Source organism: Desmodus rotundus, chromosome 11 (assembly GCF_022682495.2).
Source record: "Desmodus rotundus isolate HL8 chromosome 11, HLdesRot8A.1, whole genome shotgun sequence".
Lineage (NCBI taxonomy): Eukaryota > Metazoa > Chordata > Mammalia > Chiroptera > Phyllostomidae > Desmodus > Desmodus rotundus.
The window spans coordinates 36,270,368-36,294,040 of NC_071397.1; the positions used below are offsets into that span (position 1 = coordinate 36,270,368).

The window sequence follows — 23,673 nt, forward strand, 5'->3', positions numbered from 1 at the left end:
TATGGGTGACTTCTACTGATTATATCACTAATTTGTAATCGTCTAAGAGTAAATCACTTCTCTCTCCACGTGTTGCAATTTTTGTATCTACTGATAAGGTACAGTATTAGTGTGATCAATTTATTTGACCACACTAATCCACCTTTATAATTTCACCTTTATAATTTAAAGGTAAAAACAATATTCAGGTATGAGAAAATTTTCCTTCTAAACACTCTAGCAATATACCAATGCCGTTTGAAGATATAAAATTACTAAATGAAGTCACTAATATATGTACAGACCACAAATTGTTTTCTTTTGAAACTATAAAGAGAAATTGAGAAATTACTGTTTTCCTTATTCAACAAGATGTTCCAAAAAGCAAACCAAAAACACAAGGTGAAAAAATTCTTGACCAGCATGTTTCAGGATTTGCTTTCTTAAAAAAATCTCCTTTATACATATAATCACTAAGGAAATATATCCATCATTGACAATTTTACCCCAAATAATCAACACTATATTTTTAGAAAAATAAGAATTTGACAAATCTTTTTTCTTAACTTATTGTATACTAAGGCATATCAATAGACAGCTCAATTCCTTTATTAATAAAAATTCCTTTTTATCTTCTGCCTACTCCTCCTTCAAACTTTTTATATGGTTCACATTTATGAAGTTTTTTCACAAACTATTATATTTCACAAGACTGTTTTGTGAAACAATTTTGTTTCCAAAATAATTGACCACACACTATTAATTTATTGTTTTATAATTTATTACCAAAGATTTCTATCCTTGATTTTTAAAACAATCTAAACATATCAGAATAGTAGAAACACATTTTTCTTTTTGTTTTCTTTGCTGAAAGGTATCATTGATATATAGGAAGCAAAGTAAAACATGTAATTAAACAGTCACATTTAAGGAGTACTGCAAACAGTGGTTAGAGAGGAATGGAAACACTGCAGAATAAGGTGTTTGTGATATTAAACCACTACAATTCAAATACTCAGCAAAATATACTAAAAATCTACATAAACAGCAAAATATGGAGGATGCGGTACTTAATCCCAAATAAATTAATATACCCTAACTTCATAAAAGGCAAGAATGAGTGATTTAATTTTAAAATGGGTGTATTTTAATTAAATTATGTTGTACTATAGAACTACTGATGAAGTACAACAACATAAGTATTTATTTATAATTTCTTCACATAGTTTTCCCAACTTGTCTTATCTATAATATATCTTCATAACATGAGTTTCTCATTGAAGTTTCACTGTTAAAACTATTTTAAAAATTAACTTAGTCATAACAAATTCACGTATTGTAGTACGCAGTTTTCTTTTAAATTTAGCATATAAATTTAAGTGTGGAGTAAGCAACTTTTTGAAACTTAAGTCAAAATAATGTCAGAACATATTCATAAATGATTTCTCTTGTGTATGCAGAGTACCTGAGTTAAGAAGTCCACAAATCTTTAATAGCTATGAAGAGACTGATAATTACCATATTGAAATATGATCGAATTTTGACTCCTCTTGCCAGATCCCATACTATGACGTTTCCATCATGACCAGCAGAAAAGAGAACTCTTGGGTCAAATGGGTGTGGCTCAAGAACAAATACTTCGTCTTCATGACCCTGAAATATTTTTGAAGTAGCAATAAATTATAAATATTAGAAAAGAAAATTCAATCAAATACCAATATGGAAACATTGTGAGATCTAAGTTTTAAGACCTATTAAAGTGGCAAAAATCTTCATGTATCAATGTATAAAAATGAAGTTGAGCTAATATCACTGTCCAGGGCTTTGCTATCATTTAGTAAAATCTGAGAATACTATTGATAAACTCCCAACATACTAAAAAACAGTAAGAATCTATATTTCTAAGCCAAACCCATTTAACTACATTTTAAAATTATTTCCAATCTCTGGCAAAAATGTATGATCCACCTCGCAAGTTAGAGATTTTAGCTAACACAATGACTTTATTCTACAAACAGCTTCAATACCAAATAAAATTAATCTTTTTTCTCACCATCAAGACATGAATTAGTTGGCCCGTGTAAGAATTCCAAACTTTCAGAGTCATGTTATTAACTGCAGTTATAACTGCGTTGTCATGTCGATCCCATGCCACCATAGTTACTTTCATTTTTGTGATTTTATCTTCTATTCCTTGAAGGTTTTGGCTGAAAGTCATGGAGGCAGTATTTGTTTACACTGACATTATTTATTAAAATACAAGTGTGACAAAAATCAAAATATCTTCTCACAAAATTTATATTCATTAACACAATTATCACTTAACAGTTAAGAATGTTTGAATAAACACAGGATGATGGTAGAAATCATTGCATTGAGTCAGCAAACTGAGGATTTCAGCACTCTTAAGCCCTTAAAAATGACTGAGTAAATATCACTGCTTTACCTCTGTCTGGACCCAGGAACTCTGATGCTGCTCTCCATCTTTTACTGCAGGGGTGTCAAACTCATTTTCACCAGGGGCCATATCAGCCTCACGGGTGCCTTCAAAGGGCCGAATGTAATTTTAGGACTATGAATGTAACTACTACTTAAATAGGGGCAAGTAGCTTGGCACTGCCGCCAGGTAGAAACAAAGTGCCTGGCAGAATAAAACAAGGTGGAGGGCCAGATTCAGCCTGAGGGCCTTGTGTTTGCCTCCTGTGTTTTACTGTTACTATCATCCCCACTAACTGTTTTGTTCCTCCATCTGAGACTACTATATACAATAACAAAAAAAAAAATTATAAAACATTAAAACCAAAATAAGTTACAAGATATAATATAATGTCTTTGAGCTGAAGAAAACCATTAGATATATACCACATCATCTCTCTGTGACAGATAAAACATTGCAAGATGTTCTGCTTTTTAAAAAAATAGTGAAACTGACAACTATTCTTACACTACTTACTACCTTAACAAAACTGAACTGAAAAAAGAGAAACATAAATGCAGCAGGTCTTCTCATATACTGCAAAAATCATTTCAAAAATTCGAAGCCTTGCATCTCCAGAAGCACCTCTAGTCATACAGCAATCATTTTAACATGGACTATGATACACATACTTTTATAGGTTTGAGAGTCATACCAACCTGTATATAGCATACATTAAATGTTCTATCTGTATTTATGTATTTCAAATTTGATTTCTTACCCTGCTGGACGAGTAGCCATATCCAATAAAATGCTCTTCCATTCTCTTCGTTTAAACTGCCAAATACGTGCTGTCCCATCACGACTCCCACTTACAAATCTGCATTAAAAGCAGCCCACCCCCAAAAGAAAAAAAATCACACATTTTACTGAAATGTACTTTCCAAGAGTTGTTTTTTAAAAATACTCAAGACGACAGAACTCATCTTTACTTAAACAGTATTCTAATCCAATTAAAATTACTCTATCAGATAATCACTGCAAAACTAAGAACTTCTGAAACATTGTAGGCTTTTAAAATTTTATACATACATATTCTAATATGCATGGCTAGGTCTCAAAATAACATTCAAAAGGGTTTCAGGGCCACTATTTACTACCTTAGAAATAGAACTGACATATTCCAATGGAAAAATATTGACTTTCCTCTCAATATTAATGACCTTGACTTGTTCTATTTAAAGTTCTTAGAAATACCTTTCCTTCACTTTAAAACAAGAATATGGGCAAACCAGTTCTGCCTCAAATACTACATTGTAGTACATTTCTAATGTCTACTAAAAGTCTTCCTTTACTTTTTGATATGTACAGGAAATATGTAGGGTGGACAAAAGTCCTTACTAACATTATTACAAATAAAACATAAAGACATATATTTGCATGTGAAGGCTATATTCACATTTCAGTATAATTGGTCAAGATCTTTCTTTTAGATGGTTAATTCGCATACAATTCTAATAAAAATCTGACTATAAAAATTGTCTTTATTTTTTAACTCTTAAAATTGGAATTAAATTTAAGAAAAATAATTATTTTACCTGTTACTAGTGTTGGAAAACTGGATACTGTCAACTTTGTCCTATACATAAACAGATAAACAAAAAAAAAAGAGGATCCTGAAAATAAACTGTTAGACTCATTTAAATTGTTCTCATCTAATGATTTTTACCAATACTTACAGTATGAAACTCCAATTCTGATATTTTCTCTGGCTGACCTGAGCCAAAAAAATAAACCCTAATAATATGATCTGTGCTTCCTGTGGCCAGAAACATTCCACCTGAAGAATAACAGTAAACATTTATCAGTAAAACACAATTTCAAAATCTCTAAGAAATCGGTAATTCAGTGCAAACAACATCACCACAATATATACTAGATGATTAATACTTTACTCTAAAACTATTCCTGTTTATCATAAGTATATGATATATCTAACCTGAATCTAATAAAGAAGTTTCCCAACAGAGCTTTGACTAGGATGAATTTTTCAATATACACAGAAGTATAGCTTTGCATCACAAATAATTTCATTGTGATTGTATAATCTTATGTTAAAATTAACAGTTATCCTTACTAGAAAACATGCCTTTCAACTGCTGAAATCCCTCTCTTGCCCCATCTCCCACCTATTAAAATGCTATCAAACTTTCAGGGCCCAATTCCTTCAGTAAGTTGTCTTCACAAGTTTTGCAATCAAATGAGCCTGCTCTCCTCTAAAGTCTTACTAAGACTTTGTCTTGTAACACATACATTCTATCTTCCATTACAGCAATTTGTATATTCAGTTTACTCTGTCCTTGGAATCAATACTCTCCTACACTATACTTTGAACACATGTGCAGTGCCTACATTTATGTTATTACTAGAAGGAAAATTTGTCATGGAAGTAACAGTAGAAATCTAAAAGTTAGAAATTAAGAATGATTGGATATTAGTATGACAAAAATGGATTCATGTCATCAGTTTGCAATCACTTATCTCAGGCACTACTGCTATCCACAATTATGAAATGAAAAGGTAAAGTAAAACTGGAAATAAATGTGAAATGTTAACAGGTACTAGGAACATTAACTATTAAATTTATTCATGTTTCATTTCATTTTCTCATCAGTTCAATTCTGCAGCTCATAATTTGTTTTAAAAGATTCCAATATCCATCAAAATGCTGCTGCATAATCTCAAAACCTAATTTGATTGTCAGCACTGTTATACAGCTAATTTTTAAAGAGGAAATACGAAAAACTGAACAAAGTAATTAATAAAATTGTACACATATCAATCAAATTTGTTACTTAGCCATGGGATAACTCCAAAATCCATGGAAATATAAAGCAGATTTAATCTTCCAGCTGGATAACTACTCAAAAATTCATTCCTTAACATAGTATATTTTAAAACTATTCTCTCTTACCAGAGCATTATAATCTTCTTAAAGAAAAATACTAGTCATGTGAGTATATCAACTAAACTCTAGCAAAGTTCAAATACTATTAAATTAATTTATCTTCTGGAATATGTAAAAAAACATGATTTATATTACAGTAGTAAATATTTTCCAAAATTTTGTGTTCTACTATAAGCTAGCTGACTCTTTCTTTCTAAAACAAAACCCAGAAAAACCAAACATAATAGACAACTAGTTCTCACAGCTCTGGAGGCTAAGAAGTCTGAGATCAGGGTGTCAACAAGCAGGTGGGAAGGACAAAAACATTCAGTCCAGGACAGTACTGTAAGTGAAGTCAGGAACCCTGAGGCTATCTTTATCACAGAATGTCCCATTTTCATTTCCTGTGCCTTAACAAATCTATTTAATCTATGAAAATTTTGGCATTTAATCAACAGCTCTACCACCTCTAAAACACAGGTTTTGTGTCTTTACATACAATGTATGTACACTGTGTACATTAAAAGCTTTTTGTTCATGAGTCACATTGTCTTTTACCATTTTGCACACAAATTACTCAGTGCAGAGAACTTTCTAGGGTAGAACTTACCTCAAGCATGTAACTGCCTTTGAAAATATAAAGTGGAGAAAAACTAGGTTTACAGTTTTGAGTATGTGAAATAAGGAATTTATTATTGTATTACTATTTGTTAATTATTGTACTATTTTCCATACAAACAAGTGTAAATCTTTTTTTGTCCCATCCTGTATAATATCCAGGAAAAGAGAAAAATTCTAATGTGCAACTTTAAGCAGAAAATTAGGGAGAAAAAAATCTTACCAGCACTAAAAGAAGAACAGATCATTTGAACTCCAGGCCGAGGGCGCTCTGTAAATTTTGCAGGTCTTGGACTACAAAACAAAAAATAAACAGTTAAAAATATCCCAAAGTGAATAGCAATGCCAGAAATCACTGTTTTAAAAAATAATCACCTAAAGACAGAATTAAATAAGAAGTAACAGATGGCTCCTTTCCTAAAAACAAGTTTGAAATCATTATGTGCCATGATCAGATCCTGTGGAAACTCTATGTACAGACTTTGTAGGAGGCTCCTGACTACACAACAATCTACACATAAAACAATCCCAAAGCCACCTGTCACACCTAATCAAATTTAACACTTTCTCAGTTTTTGATCAAATACCAATGCAAAAATACAAATAAGTCATTTGTAAACATGAACACACTGGTAAAATAGGTGTTGACTCTCTGGCATATGTATACCACCAATAACTAAATTTTTTAAATATCTAACGTTATTAATTAGACAGCTCCCTTGTTTATCATCTAATGACTTATAAGACTCCAACAACTAAGAATCTTACATTTATCCTAGTAAAAATCTTAAGATTATTCTACTCATATCAACTATAATGTTCATTCAAAATAGTGATCGATAGAAAATAGGTCATGTTCAACTATATTTACAGTAATTATATAACTGTGTTAAATATATCATTACTATTAATATTAAATGTTTAATCTTAATGTTATAAGCAACCATATTACGAAAAAAAGTTACAGATTTTACATACCAGCTGCAATATGGTACAATGTATTTGTAATGCTCCAATATAGTGATTACATTTAAAGTCCTATTTAATACACATTTTGACCTAGTTTTTCTCAAATTAGTAGAAAACTTCAAAAACAGAGCTTCTGACCTCAACCAGAGTGCACTGTACAACTTTTACAATTCACAGCATTCTAATACAGAGTGGTTTCAATTTTGTGATATTTTTAAGGGGAAAAAATTCTGATCTATCAATTTTATATTCTGAACAGTAATAGTTTTCTTACTGATATAAAACACAACAAAATGTAGTTAAAATTTTAAAATAAATTTGTAAGTAAATTTTTTGAATTGACATTTAAAGTATTCTTCTTAATATCCACAGGCTCTCATAAAGCATGACACAATTCAGAGAAACTGAAAGTTATCAAAACATTCTTAAAACCTAAATTTACCAGAGTAAAATTAAAGGAATTGTAATTTAAGTAAATTAATCTGAAATTATAAAGAAAAATAATGAGCTACAGTTTTTAATAGCTTATCGAGCATAGCTCATCGATCATAGCTCTACATTTTTGTTAATTTTTTGGCACAATCACTCATGTAAATGGCAAACCATCATTTGGTTGTAATTCATAACCAGAATATGCAAATAATCATATAGATTGCTATTTAAATAGGCTTTAATTTTTTAAGGGATAAAAAAGATAAGCTAGTACAAATAATTTATTTTGAAGTACATATTTGAGGAACTATTTTAAAGTAGGCCTTGGACTCAGACTGAGTTCAATTCCCAGCTCTGCTACTTACTCAGCTGTATGACCTTAGTCCAGTTAATATTTATGTACCTCAGGCTCTTCATATGTGAAATGGGAGTAAAAACAATGTATCTCAGAGTTGCTAAGTAAATTAAATGAGTATAATCCACATAAAGTGCTTATTACTGTGCCCAGCACACACAATAAATATTAGTATTATTAGTAGTTTAATTAGGTTCAACCAGTTCTACATACTCCAATAATGAATAACTACTATTTAGTTTGACACAGTGGTTAAAAGTGGATTCCAACAGTATACTTCCAGTATCTGCCCTCAGTTCTTCCCCTTTGTCCTGAAGATAATATACCTTCTTCATAGAGTTGTCATAAAGATTAATGAGACAACAAATGTAAGGTGCTTGGTACTAGCTTGGCACACTAAGCGCTTAATAAAAATTTGGATACCATTATGATTATCTGCATATTTTACGATTCCAATTCTCTCCTTACGTCTATTCTACATATGCTTGGACAACTTCTTCCTACTCTTATATCTCTTGAGCCAGCTTCCGAGTAACCCAGCCACTCAGATTACTCACCTAAGAAACAGAATCTTTACTAGAGGGAATTGTTACCATACACATAAACCCTATATAAAAAAGTGATTTTATCAAGAGATTTGGTTTTCCAGAACAAGTTCCATTTAGTGATCAAACTGGTTCTTTCAATTAGTGCAGAGTGAGTTGTTGAAGTCTCTCATACAAAAACAGTATGATACTGTAATACAATTTGCCTTTCATTAGTAATTAAAACCTCTCTGACATAAATAAGGTAATTTACATCCTGTCAAAAAGTTTTGGTAGTTATCAACTATGGGTAAATATAGAAAAGAAAATGGGCGTCCCTAATAGAATAGAACACCTATTTCATTTTAATATTTCCCTGGCTTAAAAGTTTTCAAGAACAAATACAATACTACTTATAAACAACTATAAAAACATGTATGTCCAAAAACAGGAAAATCACTAAGCAAGGTATAGAACAACAACTCCATGGAATATAGTGCAGCTATTGAAAGTATTAAAAATGGCTATAGTAAACTGTTAAGAAAAAAAATAGAAAATTATATATATTTCCCCACATATGTCTAATTTTTTAAATATTATATGAAAAATTAAGGTAGTGAGTTTATGGTTAAATCTTCATAAACATTCTGGAAAAAATCATTTATATGGAATTACTTCCCAAGTACAGAGATGTATATTACTATACTTAGCAATGTAATCCTCAAGAGGAACAGAGTGTTAAATTTTATAAAACCATTTTTATTCCTATGCTAATTTTAAGATCGCTAATCACTTTTTCTTCTCTGCAAAAACAAAACAGAAGATGACAAAGATATCCTAATCAGATCCATAAGGAGGGAAAATATACACAAAGGAAAACAACAATTAACTATTGCTACTGTCCATATATAAATAAAATGTTTCAACTTTTTTCTAAATGTCTACAGAAAGCCTTTAATATTCTAAATATTAGGAATACAACTAAAGTGAAATCAATTTGCTTTCTCCAAAGAAGCATGTCTTTGATCACAATCCCTTTTTTGTAATTCAAGCTGCCACAGCCCCCTCATGCCCTTCCATAAAAGGCAATCTCCAGGAATGTTCATACACATGAAGTTTATTTAAACACTACTGTTTTAAAGAACACTGACACCAATTTATTAAAGAACTCAATTTGTGTTGATAATTTATAAGCAGAAGAGATAATTACTGAGATAAACTTCCTTATCTGAATGACTTTCTATTCTGAGAGCACAGAGATGGCCATTTCAACACCGCAGAAACACTAGATGCACTACCTCTCCATTCGTAGACTGTCTATGGAATAATTAGAGCACTTCCTGCCCCTACTGGCATGGCAGAGACATCACAGGACCAAGGGGCAAGAAGTGTTCTAGTCCTGGCCTTGCCAATTTTTAAAAACTGTTTTAACTATGGGAAAGTCATTAAACCTTCATTCAACTCAGTGTCCTTCATCAAAAGATAATATTGTCCAGCCCACTTGTTTTGATAAACCAAGATAATTTAAGTGAAAGCACAAATGTAAAAACCTCCAACGGGGAGGCTACATCTACCTACCTTCATGTAGTTCAGTGAAAATTTAATGATTCTGTTTTCCTAAGTTTCCTTAGATCTACAATAAAATCTAAAGTTTATAGATGCAGTAACAGAAATAATTACAATTTTTCTAAAGAACAGTCCCTTAGGAACTGTAAGATTACGTTCTCAGCTTCAAGAGGATCTATTCAGGTAAAACTATGCAACATACAGAAATGAGTGGTAATAAGACAGGAAAGAGCTAGGGCTAGCATAAAAATAAGAGAAAAAAGAAACAAACATGTTAAAATGAGATAACTTTCTTTGAAGCAAGAAAAAGAAAAGCATAAAAATGAAGAGGCAAAATGATTTTGTTATTTACTCAAGGAGAAAAAGTAAATTTATTTCTATTGTCGACTGCTTTATAACTTTCGTAGCTTCAACCATATAAACACATTTATGCTTTTAATGTTACATCTGTGAAATAAAAGAGCAACTGACTTTATTTTAAGGGTTCCAGCATCCCACAGCCAAAAACAAATAGTGCCATCTGCCCCAGTAGAAGATAGATATCTCTTTGAGCCACTGCACAATGGTGAGAACTGAAAAACAATCAAAGAAAAAAAAAATATCTTAAAAGAAGAGTGACACAGTCCAAATAATAAACTCATTTTTATCATACAAATAGCAATAAGAGAATTAGAAAATGCCCAACACTGACGAAAGTCAGGACCACCAAGTTATTTAAAGCCATGTAAATAAAGCAGAAATATTCCTTTTAGTAAGCTTTATGCAATGAATTATAAAAGTGATTTCTTAAAAAATATAAATTATAACCAAAAAAAGATTTAAAAAACTACCTGTAGTGATGTTATAGAAGCACTATGACCCTGAAGAACAGCCAAAGGTGCACATGTTCGAAGACACCAGACTCGGATCATTTTATCACAACTTCCAGCTGCTATCATGGTATTCTCATAGTTTACAGCCATGTCTGATATTTCAGCAGCATGTCCTCTTAAAGTAGCTAATAATCTCCCATCATCTGTTGCCCAGATTTTCACAAGACAGTCATCAGAACCCTTAAAATAAGAATGAGTATTAATAGAATTAACTCTGTAAATTTTAATTTGAAATCTTACCACAGATAAAGAAGTCATATCTTTATGTACACAAGTTTCCCATCATTGATCTTCAGTTAAGCATACAGATGTCACCTAAAGCCAGTTTTAAAAATTTCATCTGTATGCAATTAATAAAAATAATTTACTTGTTTACTCTGCAACAGCAAAATAAGCATAGGAAGAGACACTCTAAAAGATACAGTGTATTCTATGAATACCTGTATTTGCAGTACAAATAAGCATTTCAATATGACATAGCCAAAGTAGAGATTAGAACCTCTAGACTTTATTTTTATGTTTTTTAATTCTCTAGTTTTCCCCATTCATCTTATAGCTAATACTATATTCCCAATCTCTCCCTGTATCCCCCTATTTTTCATTATTAAAAAGTTTTAAATATACAAAAACTTGGAGATTATCACTACCCAATATACCCATTTCCCCAGGTTCAAAATTTACCAACAAATTTCAAAGGTTACATATATTAAAATTCTTTATAACCTCCCAATCTAATTCTTTTAAGAAAGCACCATTGTACCTGACATTACTCACAGGACCTACAAAAGCGAATGATACAGACAAGTTAGCTGATTCATGCTGACAATAGATAATGGCATATTGTTTGATCACATGGTATTAACAGAACAACCCTAAACCAGACTGCCAACACTACCTAGAATACACTCAATTACATATAAAACCAATTCTTCTAATTGAGCTTTGAAGCAAAATAATGGGTCACCAACCACTAAAGACTAGTAATGACACTTAACTTTGGTAAATTATCCACATTAAAATCTGGTATTACCATCATGTTCATTTAATGGCAGGCTCTTCATTAAAACACAAGGAGATTAAATTGGATGATCTCTAAGGTTCCCTCACCTTTAAAATTTGGTGATTTATGCATTCATTTATCCATCTGCCTTGCAATTACACATGTACCAAAAACATTGTACAAGGTAAGATACAAGGTAAGATACAAAGACAGAGTATTCCTCTCGTTATGAAGCAAAGCAGAAGACTGTAAATACAATAACATGTCCTAAGTGTTGTACAGATGAGTTCCAAACAAGGGAGAAGACTGTTTTTCCTAAGAGGTGGAGAGGTAAGATCTGAAAAGGAAACCAGAAGCAGTGATCCTTAGACAGTCTTATGCATGAAAAGGAAATGTAGCATAATAGCTCAGAGCACAGACACTAAAATCAATGTCTGGGTTCATGACCTACTAAGACTACTTTTTAGATGCTTGACTTTGGGCAAGTTACACAGGCTTCCTATGTGTCAGTTTTCTTATTTGTATCTACCTCATGGGGTTTTTGCAAACACTGAGTAAATGAAGGTGGAGTGCCTAGTATTTGGTAAAAAGCTATATATGTGGACTATCTACCTACACTACTTTTGTTGGTGGCAGTATATTTATTCTCAGAATAAAGTCAAGGAAAAACTGTTAAGGACCTTTTATGCTGTATTAAGAAATTGTAGTGGTGGGGACTAAATGGTAATGGACAAAAATACAATAAAGATTAAAAAAAATAAAAACTAATGACTTCTAAAAAAAAATATGGTATAAAATTTGGACCACTTTTAAATTACCAAGCAGGACAGTATCAGGATCAGATACATGTTTTTCAAAGATCATCCTGGCATCAGTGTGAATTAGGCTACGAAGTAAAAAACCAGTTGGAAGTTACTAAAATAGTGCAGGCAGGAGAGAATGAGTGGGAAAACCAAGATTATTATAGAAAAGATCAGAGGAGACAAAACAGAATAGCTGTTTGGAAAATTAAAGAAATGAGGATGATGTCACTACTATTTAAGGGATGTGAAGATATATTAAACTATGATTTACAGGAAGCTGGTTTATCTGGCACATGGGAATATATCAGGTATTTCCTGAATTTTAAAAAATGGCTTTTAACCTCTCTTTTCTTCCATTAAATTGCAGGAGAGAAATCTTCGTCCTTTCAAGGAAAAATCTCTCATCACTATCCTCTTCCATGATCCTGCTGTATGCTATTTCCACCCTCACCCCTGCTCCCCAAAACTGGTAGAACTTCAAACAGAAATCTAAGGCATCCTTAAGGAAGTTCTAGAACATGCATCATTAATTGTGATTATTAATTTATTTTTATGGGAATGTGAAACTAAAGATGATCTGACATTCAGCTAAGTTATTTAGAAATGACTACCAGAAATATAAATATACTAAATGACTGAAAAGGACTGCAGAAGAGAAGAAAAATTAAATTTACTGGGAAAACATTTTTAAAAGCACTATACATGTGTTTAAATCAAAGGTAAAAGGACAAAAGTCTTTTTGAAAAGACCAAACTGTAGCAGAATTTTTGGAAGTAGATGAACTTTCTTTCCACAAGCCTACCTCGAATGTTAGTAAGGTCAGTAATAAACCAAAAGAGTAGGACTTTAGAGTGTTTCAATTAAAATGCTTAAAAAAAAAAGAGTTGTGGACATTAAAATAAAAGCAATATTGTATTAATGGTGAAAGGGATGAGATCAACTACATAAGTATGGGGGTTGGCCTTCACTAGGAGGCATACATAGGCTTCTAAGATGTATGAAGGCAAGAAAGGTTATAATAGAGCAATTTTAAAGTAAACAATAAAGAAATTAGATGATTCTAACCTTAGCAAGTAAAACAAGTATCTGAGAATTATTTACTAAAAGGAACCAACAAAAGGAGTTTAGAAATATGAAAAAATAAGAATAAAAGTAAAAAAAAGAATCTAGGAGTAACAGCTGAAAGTCCTGATAAAATTAGATAGCGTGATTTTAGAAAAACCTCACTGACAGATCTTTTTTCTACAAAGCTCTAAGGCCTAGGAGAAAACAAAGTGGTCATTTTTTAATCATACCAAGATGCTGCTAGGATTGTGGACTGGCAAAGTAAAAAAAAGTTGGGAATACAAAGTATAGAGGAAATAACGAGAAATTCAGCTGCAAAGGTTTTAGAGTATTTTTTAAATGCCTGTTAAAAGAATTTTGGATTTAACCCAGTGAGGTAACTACAGAAGAATTTTAAGCAGACAAGACATGGTCACTACACTATTTTAGCCACAATGATTTAAGAAATCCATGAGCTAGCTAGGTACAAAATTGAAAATGCTTTTTTTCTAATTCATTTTTAAATCAAATTGGAATATTATGCTAGGGCTTAATGCCAAGCAAACAGACAGCAATAAATCACTAGTTTCATTTTTCAGTAATGTAAAACTCTTGTCATGACTATGAAAGTGTGTTCATTAATGTTACCACTTGTCTATTTCAAGCCTAGCATAAACTGAAAAAAATTACAATAAGAACGTGTAGTTTTAGTTTACTTAAATCCCCAAACAAAATGTTACAAAGACAGCTTGTCAACACAAAGACAAAACAAAGGGAGCTAAAAAAAAGTATCTTTTCTCTATCCTGAAAAAAAAACCCAACCCACAACAGTGTAGATACTTCTGAAAAAGCCTGGTAAGAAAGGGTGAGACTTAAATAAATCTTAAATTTGCCTAAGCACAGGGATTTAGTTTGAAGTACCCTATAAATTTGCTTATTCCACCACACATAAAGCAGCCATGCATACAACAATAAAAACCTGTGCCTTTAAGACCATCAATATGCTCCTTAGCTTAGGACAGAGAAGGAAAACGGAATCGGACACTTACTCCAGAATCATTGTTATTTCTTTTAATACTTTTAAGGAGACTCTGTGGCACCAATGACCTTTTCTCCCAGCATATAACTAGATCCAACACTGGATAATTCCTTTTCTTGTTTTTTTGGTCTCCCCTCCCCTCCAAAAGTTCCTATTTTGTGAATCCCCTTTGTAAACTGCAGAGCTTCATCAAAATAATGTGGGGTTTTTTTGAGGCAAAATTCAGATAAATAAAAAAAACAAATACTGACATTCTCCATAGATAAAGCACAGGGAATGTCTAGTACGGCTTTGGAAAGTCTGGTAAAGAAAAGTTCCACACGTCTCAGTGACATGGCTTTCTATTTGTCATATACCTCGGTATTAAAAATCTCCTTAAGCCTAAAAAAAAAAAAAGTGTCCTACCTATTTATATGAAAACATCATGAAATAAATTTATATATGGGCCTTTGAATCACTTAAATTCTATATAGACACTAAAGCAAAACCTGAAGTTTATATTCCCCAAATTTTATAGTTTCCTTCTGGAAGGCAAGTTTTAAAATGTTTAATTAAACTACTTATTTATGCATTTATTAATTAAACTAAAAGCTAGAAGATTAGAAGTGACAACTATGTAAACTGTTCAATAAAAAGTACAGAATGGAGCAGTAAATGACAAAAAATTGTAGACTTCAGCAAGTAGAAAGCTGCATACATTTGGAAACAGTATAGCAGGTTACTTCTGCTCAGATGGCCTTAAAATGAAAAAGTAGATCACTAAACCTTTTCCTGCTAAGAGAAACACCAATCATAAAGACCAACCAAAGATTACTACTTTGACATGAAGACAGAAGAAATTACACAGTTCCTAAATTTACATCTTGGAGAATTTGGCATTCCTTGGCAGAAGGAACAAAGAAAAGGCTAATTTCTCTTGCTACTACTACATAGCTTTATTAAGTCAGATTTCACCTGTTAGTGTCGTTAGAACAGAAAGAATTTAATGTTTAAAACGCCGTGTATTCTACATCATTTTCTTATTCAAGCTAAAAAGTACCATGGTTAGTGTTTTTGTTTTTTCAAGAAAAGACCATTGCTTTCCTTTCTTACCAATCAATCAATCAATCACACCTGTTTCATTTTCCTTACAAATTAGCCTAAACTTCAATGTCAATCATCTCAACACATGCTCAATTTTTTCATTCCCTGCCCACTTAAACCACCAATGACTAACTTTGGATCAATCTAATCATCGCTTGCTCTGATCCTGATCCCAAGATGCCAAGTACCATTATGAAAAAGAAGATAAGGAAACTAAATCTCCAACACTGCAAATTCATAAATCTGCTATTTATTAGGGATGCTTAGGCTAATTAACAATCTTTTTTTTAAACCCCTAACTGGTCTCTATTCATCACTCTTCCTATTTATCAGGCTTTATCACTCATGTCTAGAACCCAGTCCCATTTCCTAACCAAAACTCTTAGCAAATACAATATTCCACATTGACAAGTAGGATCTGTTGTTCATTGTGAACCTAATTAACTGTCTTTCTAGTCAAAATAAGCTGCTCTTTACACATCCCATTTTAACTATTTATTCATCTATCTATCCTCCTTAAAGACCACTGTGTATCAATTATCTGCTATCAAGTCTGCTTTCCTAGTTCCCTTGACCCACACAATTTTTCAGTTATCTTCCCATAAATTACCATATTCTAACTCTCCCATCATTAACTGAGTGAATATTCACCATCATTCTTACATTACCTCTAAATGCACTTTTAAAAAATAAATCTGAATTTCAAACTTAGTTTTTAAGAATAGTACCAATGCCTTCCATATCTTCCATACCCAGATTCATCAACTATTAACAATTCACTACATTTGCTCCATCATCACCTTTCTTCTCTTCCTAGGTCTCCATATAACATACACACACACTCGCACACTACTACCATTAGTCTTTTTCTGTACCAGTTAAAAAGCAGGCTGCAGAGTTGAAGCTCCATCACTTCTAAATATCCCAGGGTGCACATATTTCTCTAAAACAAGAACACTCACCTACATAAATTGGGAAGTTCATATTGATAAAACTGCCATCAATCCTTAAGCCCCATTCAAATTTTTTCAACTATCCCAACAAATGTTCCCTTTTCCTTTTTTCCAGGATCCCATAAATCAATACGTTACATTTTAGTAACATTGTCTCTCTAGTCTTTTTCAATCTGGAATACTTCCTCAGGCTTTCTCTGTATTTTATGTCCTCAGAAATTTATAAATACTGACCTTACTTCTGTAGGATGATCCCTGACCCTCAGTATGTTTAATGTTTCTTTTTATTTTATTTATTTATTTTTAGAGAGAGGGGAAGAGAGGGAGAAAGAGAGGGAGAGAAACATCAGTATATGGTTGCCTCTCATGCACCCCCTACTGGGAACCTGGCCCACAACCTAGGCACGTACCCCAACTGGGAATCGAACCAGCGACCCTTTGCTTCACAGGCCGGCACTCAATGCACTGAGCCACACCTGCCAGGGCTGTTTAATGTTTCTCCATGATCAGACCCAGGTCATAGTGATTTGGTATCCTACAGACAAGGCTGTGTTTTTCTCAGTGCTCAATTCAGAGGACACATACTGTTAAGCCATCCCCACCACGTGTAAAGTTAACTTTGTCATGTTAGTATTTCCAAGGTTTCTACCCTGTAAAGTTGCAGTTTTTTCCCCTTTAACTGATTAATATCTTTAATAAATAGTGTATTGTAGAAACATACTGAAAGATTATGCCAAGATCTTTAAGCCAAGACCCTCTACCTGTGTTAGCCTTCATTGATGACATGCAAATGAATCAACCAACAGTATGATAGTTGCTCAACCATCCTTCTTTCTTCTAAGTATATTTTATTGATTATGCTATTACAGTTGTCCCATTTTTTTCTCTCCCCTTTATCCCCTCTCCACCCTGTACTTCCCCACACTCCAGCATTCCCCCTCCCTTAGTTCATGTCCATGGGTTGTACATGTAAGTTCTTTGGCTTCTCTATTTCCTATACTATTCTTAACCTGTTCTTAACCTCCCCATCTATTTCATGCCTACCAATTATGCTTCTTATTACCTGTACCTGTCCCCCCCAACTCTCCCCCTCACCACTGATAAGCCTCCACCTGATCTCCATTTCTGTGAATCTGTTCCTGTTCTAGTTGTTTGCTTAGTTATTGTCTTTTAGGTTCATTTATTGATAGTTATAGAGTTTGTTGTCATTTTAGTGTTCATAGTTTTTGATCATCTTCTATTTCTTAAAAGAGTCCCTTTAACATTTCATATAATAAGGGCTTGGTAATGATGAACTCCTTTAACTTGACCTTATATGGGAAGAACTTTATCTGCCCTTTCATTCTAAATGATAGCTTTGCTGGATAGAGTAATCTTGGATGTAGGTCCTTGCCTTTCATGACTTGGAATATTTCTTTCCAGGCCCTTCTTGCCAGAAAGGTTTTTTGGGGTTTTTTTTTAGTTTTATGAATAATTGTTGTATATTTGATTTAGGCCTCTTCTGTACTTTCTACATTTTCCCCATATATTATAATGTTATGATTTTTTAAAATTTTTAAATTATTTTATTGTTGTTCAATTACACTTGTCTGCATTTTCTCCCCACCCCAGCCAAATCCACCTCCCTCCCCTGCTTCCACCCTCCCCCTTGATTTTGTCCATGTGTCCTTTATAGTAGTTCCTGAAAACCCCTCTCCCCACTGTCCCCTCCTCCCTCTCCTCTGGCTATTGTTAGATTGTTCTTAACTTCAATGTTTCTGGTTATATTTTGTTTGCTTTTTTGTTTGTTTGATTTTGTTCCCATTAAAGGTGAGATCATATGGTATTTGTCCCTCACCGCCTGGATTATTTCACTTAGCATAATGCTCTCCAGTTCCATCCATGCTGTTGCAAAGGGTATAAGGTCCTTCTTTCTGCTGCGTAGAATTCCATTGTGTAAATGTACCATGGTTTTTTGATCCACTCATTTGCTGATGGGCGCTTAGGTTGCTTCCAGTACTTGGCTATTGTAAACTGTGCTGCTATGAACATTGGGGTGCATAGGTCCTTTTGGATTGGTGTCCCAACATCATACTCAATGGACAAAAACTTAAAGAGCTTTCTCACTAAGGTGAGGAACAAGACAAGGATGCCCTCTCTCACCACTCCTATTCAACATAGTATTGGAAGTCCTAGCCATAGCAATTAGACAAGAAAAAGAAATAAAAGGCATCCAAATTGGAAAGGAGGAAACAGAAAGGTTTCTTTTGAGAAATCAGCTGATAGTCTTATGGGAACTCCTTTGCAGGGAACTGTGTCCTCTTCTCTTGCTGCTTTAAGATTCTCTCCTTCTCTTTAATCTTAGATAACAATTATGATGTGTCTTTGTGTGTTTCTCCTTGGACCCAATTTCTTTGGGATTCTCTGGACTTGCTGGACTTCCTGGAAGTCTATTTCCTTCACCAGATTGGAGAAGTCTTCCTTCATTATCTGTTCCAGTAAGTTTTCAATTTCGTGCTCTTCCTGTTCTCCTTCTGGCACCCCTATGATTCAGATGTTGGTACATTTAAAGTTGCCCTAGAGGTTCCTAAGCCCCTCCACATTTTTCTCAATTCTTATTTCTTCATTCTGTTTCAGTTGGATGTTTATTTCTTCCTTTTGTTCCAAATCGTTGATCTGAATCCCGGTTTCCTTCCCTTCACTGTTGGGTCCCTGTATATTTTACTTTATTTCACTTTGTATAGCCTTCATTTCTTCCTTCATTTTGCAACCGAGCTCAAACAATTCTGCAAGCATCCTGGTTACCAGTGTTTTGAACTCTGCATCAGATAGGTTGTCCATCTCCTTATTGCTTAGCTCTTTCTATGGAGTTTTGATCTGTTGTTTCATTTGGGCCATATTCCTTTGTCTCAGTGTACCGGTCTAGATGAATTGTTTCTTTTACTCCTTGATTGTCAAGAGTTCCATGCAGTTTGATTTTCTGGCAGTTCTGGTTGTTTATTGTTTTAAAATTGGTTTTTATCCTTTTTTTGGTTGTGCGAGGAAGTGAAGTGTTTCTACCTACACCCCCATCTTGGCCGGATTCCTCTATTTTCTAAATTGTTAGTTGGCATTCTACTGTAAAGAAAAAATTTCCTTTCTCTCTCACTTATTTATTTACTTATTTAAAGCAGTATACACTCATGGATTTCTATGTTAGCCAGTGGTAATAAAACAGTCAAGGTTTCTGTTCCCATAGAGCTTGGTCAATGATACAATTAAAAAAAAAAAAACATTTAAAAAGTAAGAATTTCAAAGAATAATATTATAAGAAAAATAATGAGATAGATAATGATGGGGTATGGGGAGGGAAGGTAAGCAGGAAACAGTCTCTAGCAAAGTGGTATCTGAACAGAGAACTGCTAATAAAGGAATCAGCCAAAGAAATGTTTCACAGAAGACAATTCCAGGTAAAGAGAATAGCTCATACAAAAAGTCTCTAGGTCATCAATGGGTTTTGCAAGTTTGCAGTACAATAAAAGACCAGTGTAAATGAAGCACAGAAAGGAATCTGTCCTACAGACATTTGCACGTATCTCCCCCCAATAGAGTCTAGGTTTCTTGAAACAAAGGACATCATTCATCATTTTTCCTCTAATTGACTGGTTGATCCATTCATTTGCTCTATGCCTCTTGTATGCACCAGCTACTCTATAAAGCACTATAGATGTAAAAAAGTTTAAGAGATAGTCTTTGCTATTAAGCAGCTCATAACTTAGACATCTAAACAAATTTACTTCAACATAGGAGGAAAATACAACATAATGGAAGTATGAAGTTCAGTGGTAGTACCTACACATTCAGAAAACAGCCTTTCTTTATTCAATTGTCAAGTTTTTTGGAGTATAAGTCTATATTAAGTCTCTTCAATTTTTCAATTTCTAATCCCTCAGTGCACTGCAATCTCACTCCAAGTCCTAATACTAAAATAATCCTTTTTTTTCCAGTCAAGATTATTAATGGACTTGCCAAATCCCAAAGATGTCTTTCAAGTTCTAATTTACTTTAGGTCTCCATCTCTCATGAAATACTAATCCTTTGGCTTTTAAGACACTACTTCTTTTCTTTTTCACTTTTTTTTTTCTAGCCTCTTAGGCAGCTCTTTCTCAGTCTCAGTTACTGATTCCTCTACTTGTCTTTGGTCTGCTTTAAAGGGTGAAGTTTCAGCCTTCTTGTTACATACATATAAGGTAATATGGTCCATTTCCATATCCACTGATTCCTAAGCTGAATCTTCTAACCTAGCTCTCTCCTCTGAGCTCCCACTGCCTTTGAACATTTCTATTTGGCTAGCCACACAAATATCTAAAAATTCAGTATGTCCCACCTTCACAAACTTCTCCACTTAAATTCCTACACCTAAGTGACAGAATTTTCTAACCAGTCACACAAGTTAAAAACATGTCATCCTATAATGTTCTCTCTTGAATCTTCCCTACATTCAAATGAATATCTTAAACCCTAGAGATTCTATTTATAATCTGTTAATTCCATCCCTATTTCCACTGTGGCTCTGGGCTCTGTTCAAGCCCCAATGATTTCTTTCATGGATCACTGCCAGAACCATTCCTCTGTTTATAGACTTAGTTTCAATCTATCCCCTTTAATAACACTGAAGGGGTCATTAAAAAGAGAAATTCTACTACTCTTCTGTCTAAATCTGTAATTTTCTCTCCATTGCCTTAGGAAAGAAACCCAATCCTTTATGTCATAAAAGGATACTGATGATTCTGTCCCCCACCAACATCCATAACTCCTGCTTAACAATGGTCCACATTTACTCTTTGCCATATCCAGTAACACAATTGCATGTTCTATTCTCCAAAAGTTTACAAATAACTTTCACTAAGTCTGCAATATCTAGCTCAACTCAACTGAGGTGTCATTTCTCGAGTAAGTTGCCCTTACCATCTCCTACTACACAATGAATTAGATACCTCAGTATCTTGCACAGCCTCTATCTTATCACATTATATCATTATTGTCTGTTGACCATCTGTGAACTTTCCAGAGACAACTTTATATGCTTTCATTTTCTATATCCTAAGTGTTTTAGAACAGTGTCTGGCTCCTAAAAGACTGAAGTTTGTTAAAAGAACGCATACCCTCATAGACTTTACTATAACTTACTGTATTTACAAAAATATTTTATGCTTTTCTGCCTTAAATTGAAAAAAAAGACTTTTTATTTTGGAAAAAAGTGGAGGACACAGGTGACCTTCTTAAATGGTCCTCAACGTACTTTTGCATTTTGAGTGAATGGCTTATTATTGAGAGAATTCATTAACTTTATTTTTTCTTTAGTGAATATTTGAGACAATGATTCTGAAACCAAGTAAAAATAATTTAAAAACTTAGAGAGAGAATTACAAAGCAAATTTGACATGGTAATTATGCTATCTCCCTCCCTGGGTTCTTCTCATTAATCTACTGAGAAATACCCATCATTCAAATATTCTAGTACAAAATACTGGTAAATTTTCCTAACACAGAATTTCATTTATCAATTACAATGATTTCAGTTTAAATTCTGTATACAGCATTCATAAAAAGACTTTAGTTGGATAAAAAATAAAATAAACACAATTTATTAAAATCTATCTATAAAATTAATACCAGCAGGTAAAACATAATGACTGCTTACTGTATATCTTGGTCTATACTAGAAATATAATTATATCATATAATCCCACAAAGCTATGGGTTGATATTATTATTATCTATTCTCCCACTTTTTTTTAAATGAGATACAGGCGATTAAAGGAGTGAGGTTATCTGTCCAAGCTGCACTGCTAGGTAGTGGTAACGTAATGAGCTATCTAATATGCCAAGCTGATGCTCTTAACCAGAGCGCTGTCTAAACCACTTCTAACTGTTCCTACTGAGAAAGAATTAGTTCCTTGGAAAAAGCTTTCAAATATATCACCTTACAAAAACCTTAGTAATAAATGTGCAAGGTCTTAAGATACCAAATACATAAATAGGAAATACTGGTTGGTCTTTCATGATCTACTGTCATCTTTAAAGCCTTATCTTACCAGCTTTCAAAACTGATTTTTAAAGCATTAGTTGGCAGGTAGTATGTTCCCAGTGGAATGAGGGAATGAATAAAACCATCTGATTTTATAAAGTATTATGAACAGTGAAAACGTATTTACCCTACCTAGCACTTGAGGAAATAATCATAAAAATGCAAGAAAATTTTAAATAACAGTACCCTCATATATTTACATTTCTATTCACAAAGAAACATTTTGGAATCTGCAACTGAAAATCATCAATAAAAAGTTACAAATGACACTGACTTTGGCACTTTGCAAATTATATCACATATGTACAATGTCAACATTTTTAGACTCTTGGTGAGACCATATAAAATAACACAGTGATAATTTTTTCCCCTTTATTTATACGTCTTCAACAAAGAAAAATAATATGAAAGCAGCTCCCTTTTCATATATCATCCCTGTTCCCCAAATCAAATGCTCTTAAAAGTAGGAATTACACATTTAGAGCAGGTGTTGCAAATTTTTTCTGTACAGGGCTAGAGAGTAATTAATTGAGGCTTTCCTGTCATAACTACTCAACTCTGCTATTGTAGTATAAAAGCAACCATAGACAATACATAAACAACTGAGCATGTCTGTCTGAATAACATTTTATTTCCAAAAACAGGTGGCAACCTAGATTTGACTCACAATAGTAGTTTGCTAACTGCTTGGTCAGAATGGGGCTTGGTCAGAATGGGGCACTCTGACTAGACTTATGAGATAGCAAAAGAATTACTATTTCACTCCATTTTCAATAAAAAAAAGTTCTAAATTATGGACCTAGTCCAAATCAAAACACACACAATGCTTCATAAAATATAGCGACCAAATGCTTACCATCCCTATTGTCTTTAAAGAAAGAATTCCCACAAGGTACTTTATAAATGTTAAAAATTAAGAAGTTACGTATTTTTTATATTCTCAATGCAATGGCATAACTTCATACTCACCAAAATGAGGTACAAATACAATGTAATGCTTTGTTCTTATTATTTCAGTTTATTA

General features: G+C 33.1%; 1 protein-coding gene across 1 annotated transcript in view; it reads right to left on the reverse strand.

Annotated features, from left to right (window-relative positions):
- The window catches only part of PHIP (pleckstrin homology domain interacting protein), a 141,590-nt gene that overhangs the window by 80,014 nt on the left and 37,903 nt on the right, over positions 1-23,673 (reverse strand). Inside the window, exons 8-15 of the mRNA XM_053913788.1 lie at positions 10,637-10,858; positions 10,278-10,378; positions 6,184-6,254; positions 4,135-4,235; positions 3,994-4,034; positions 3,177-3,275; positions 2,033-2,186; positions 1,498-1,632 (exon numbers count right to left, since the gene is read on the reverse strand). Coding sequence (XP_053769763.1) covers positions 1,498-1,632; positions 2,033-2,186; positions 3,177-3,275; positions 3,994-4,034; positions 4,135-4,235; positions 6,184-6,254; positions 10,278-10,378; positions 10,637-10,858 — 924 coding nt within the window. The remainder of the gene's footprint in view (positions 1-1,497; positions 1,633-2,032; positions 2,187-3,176; positions 3,276-3,993; positions 4,035-4,134; positions 4,236-6,183; positions 6,255-10,277; positions 10,379-10,636; positions 10,859-23,673) is intronic.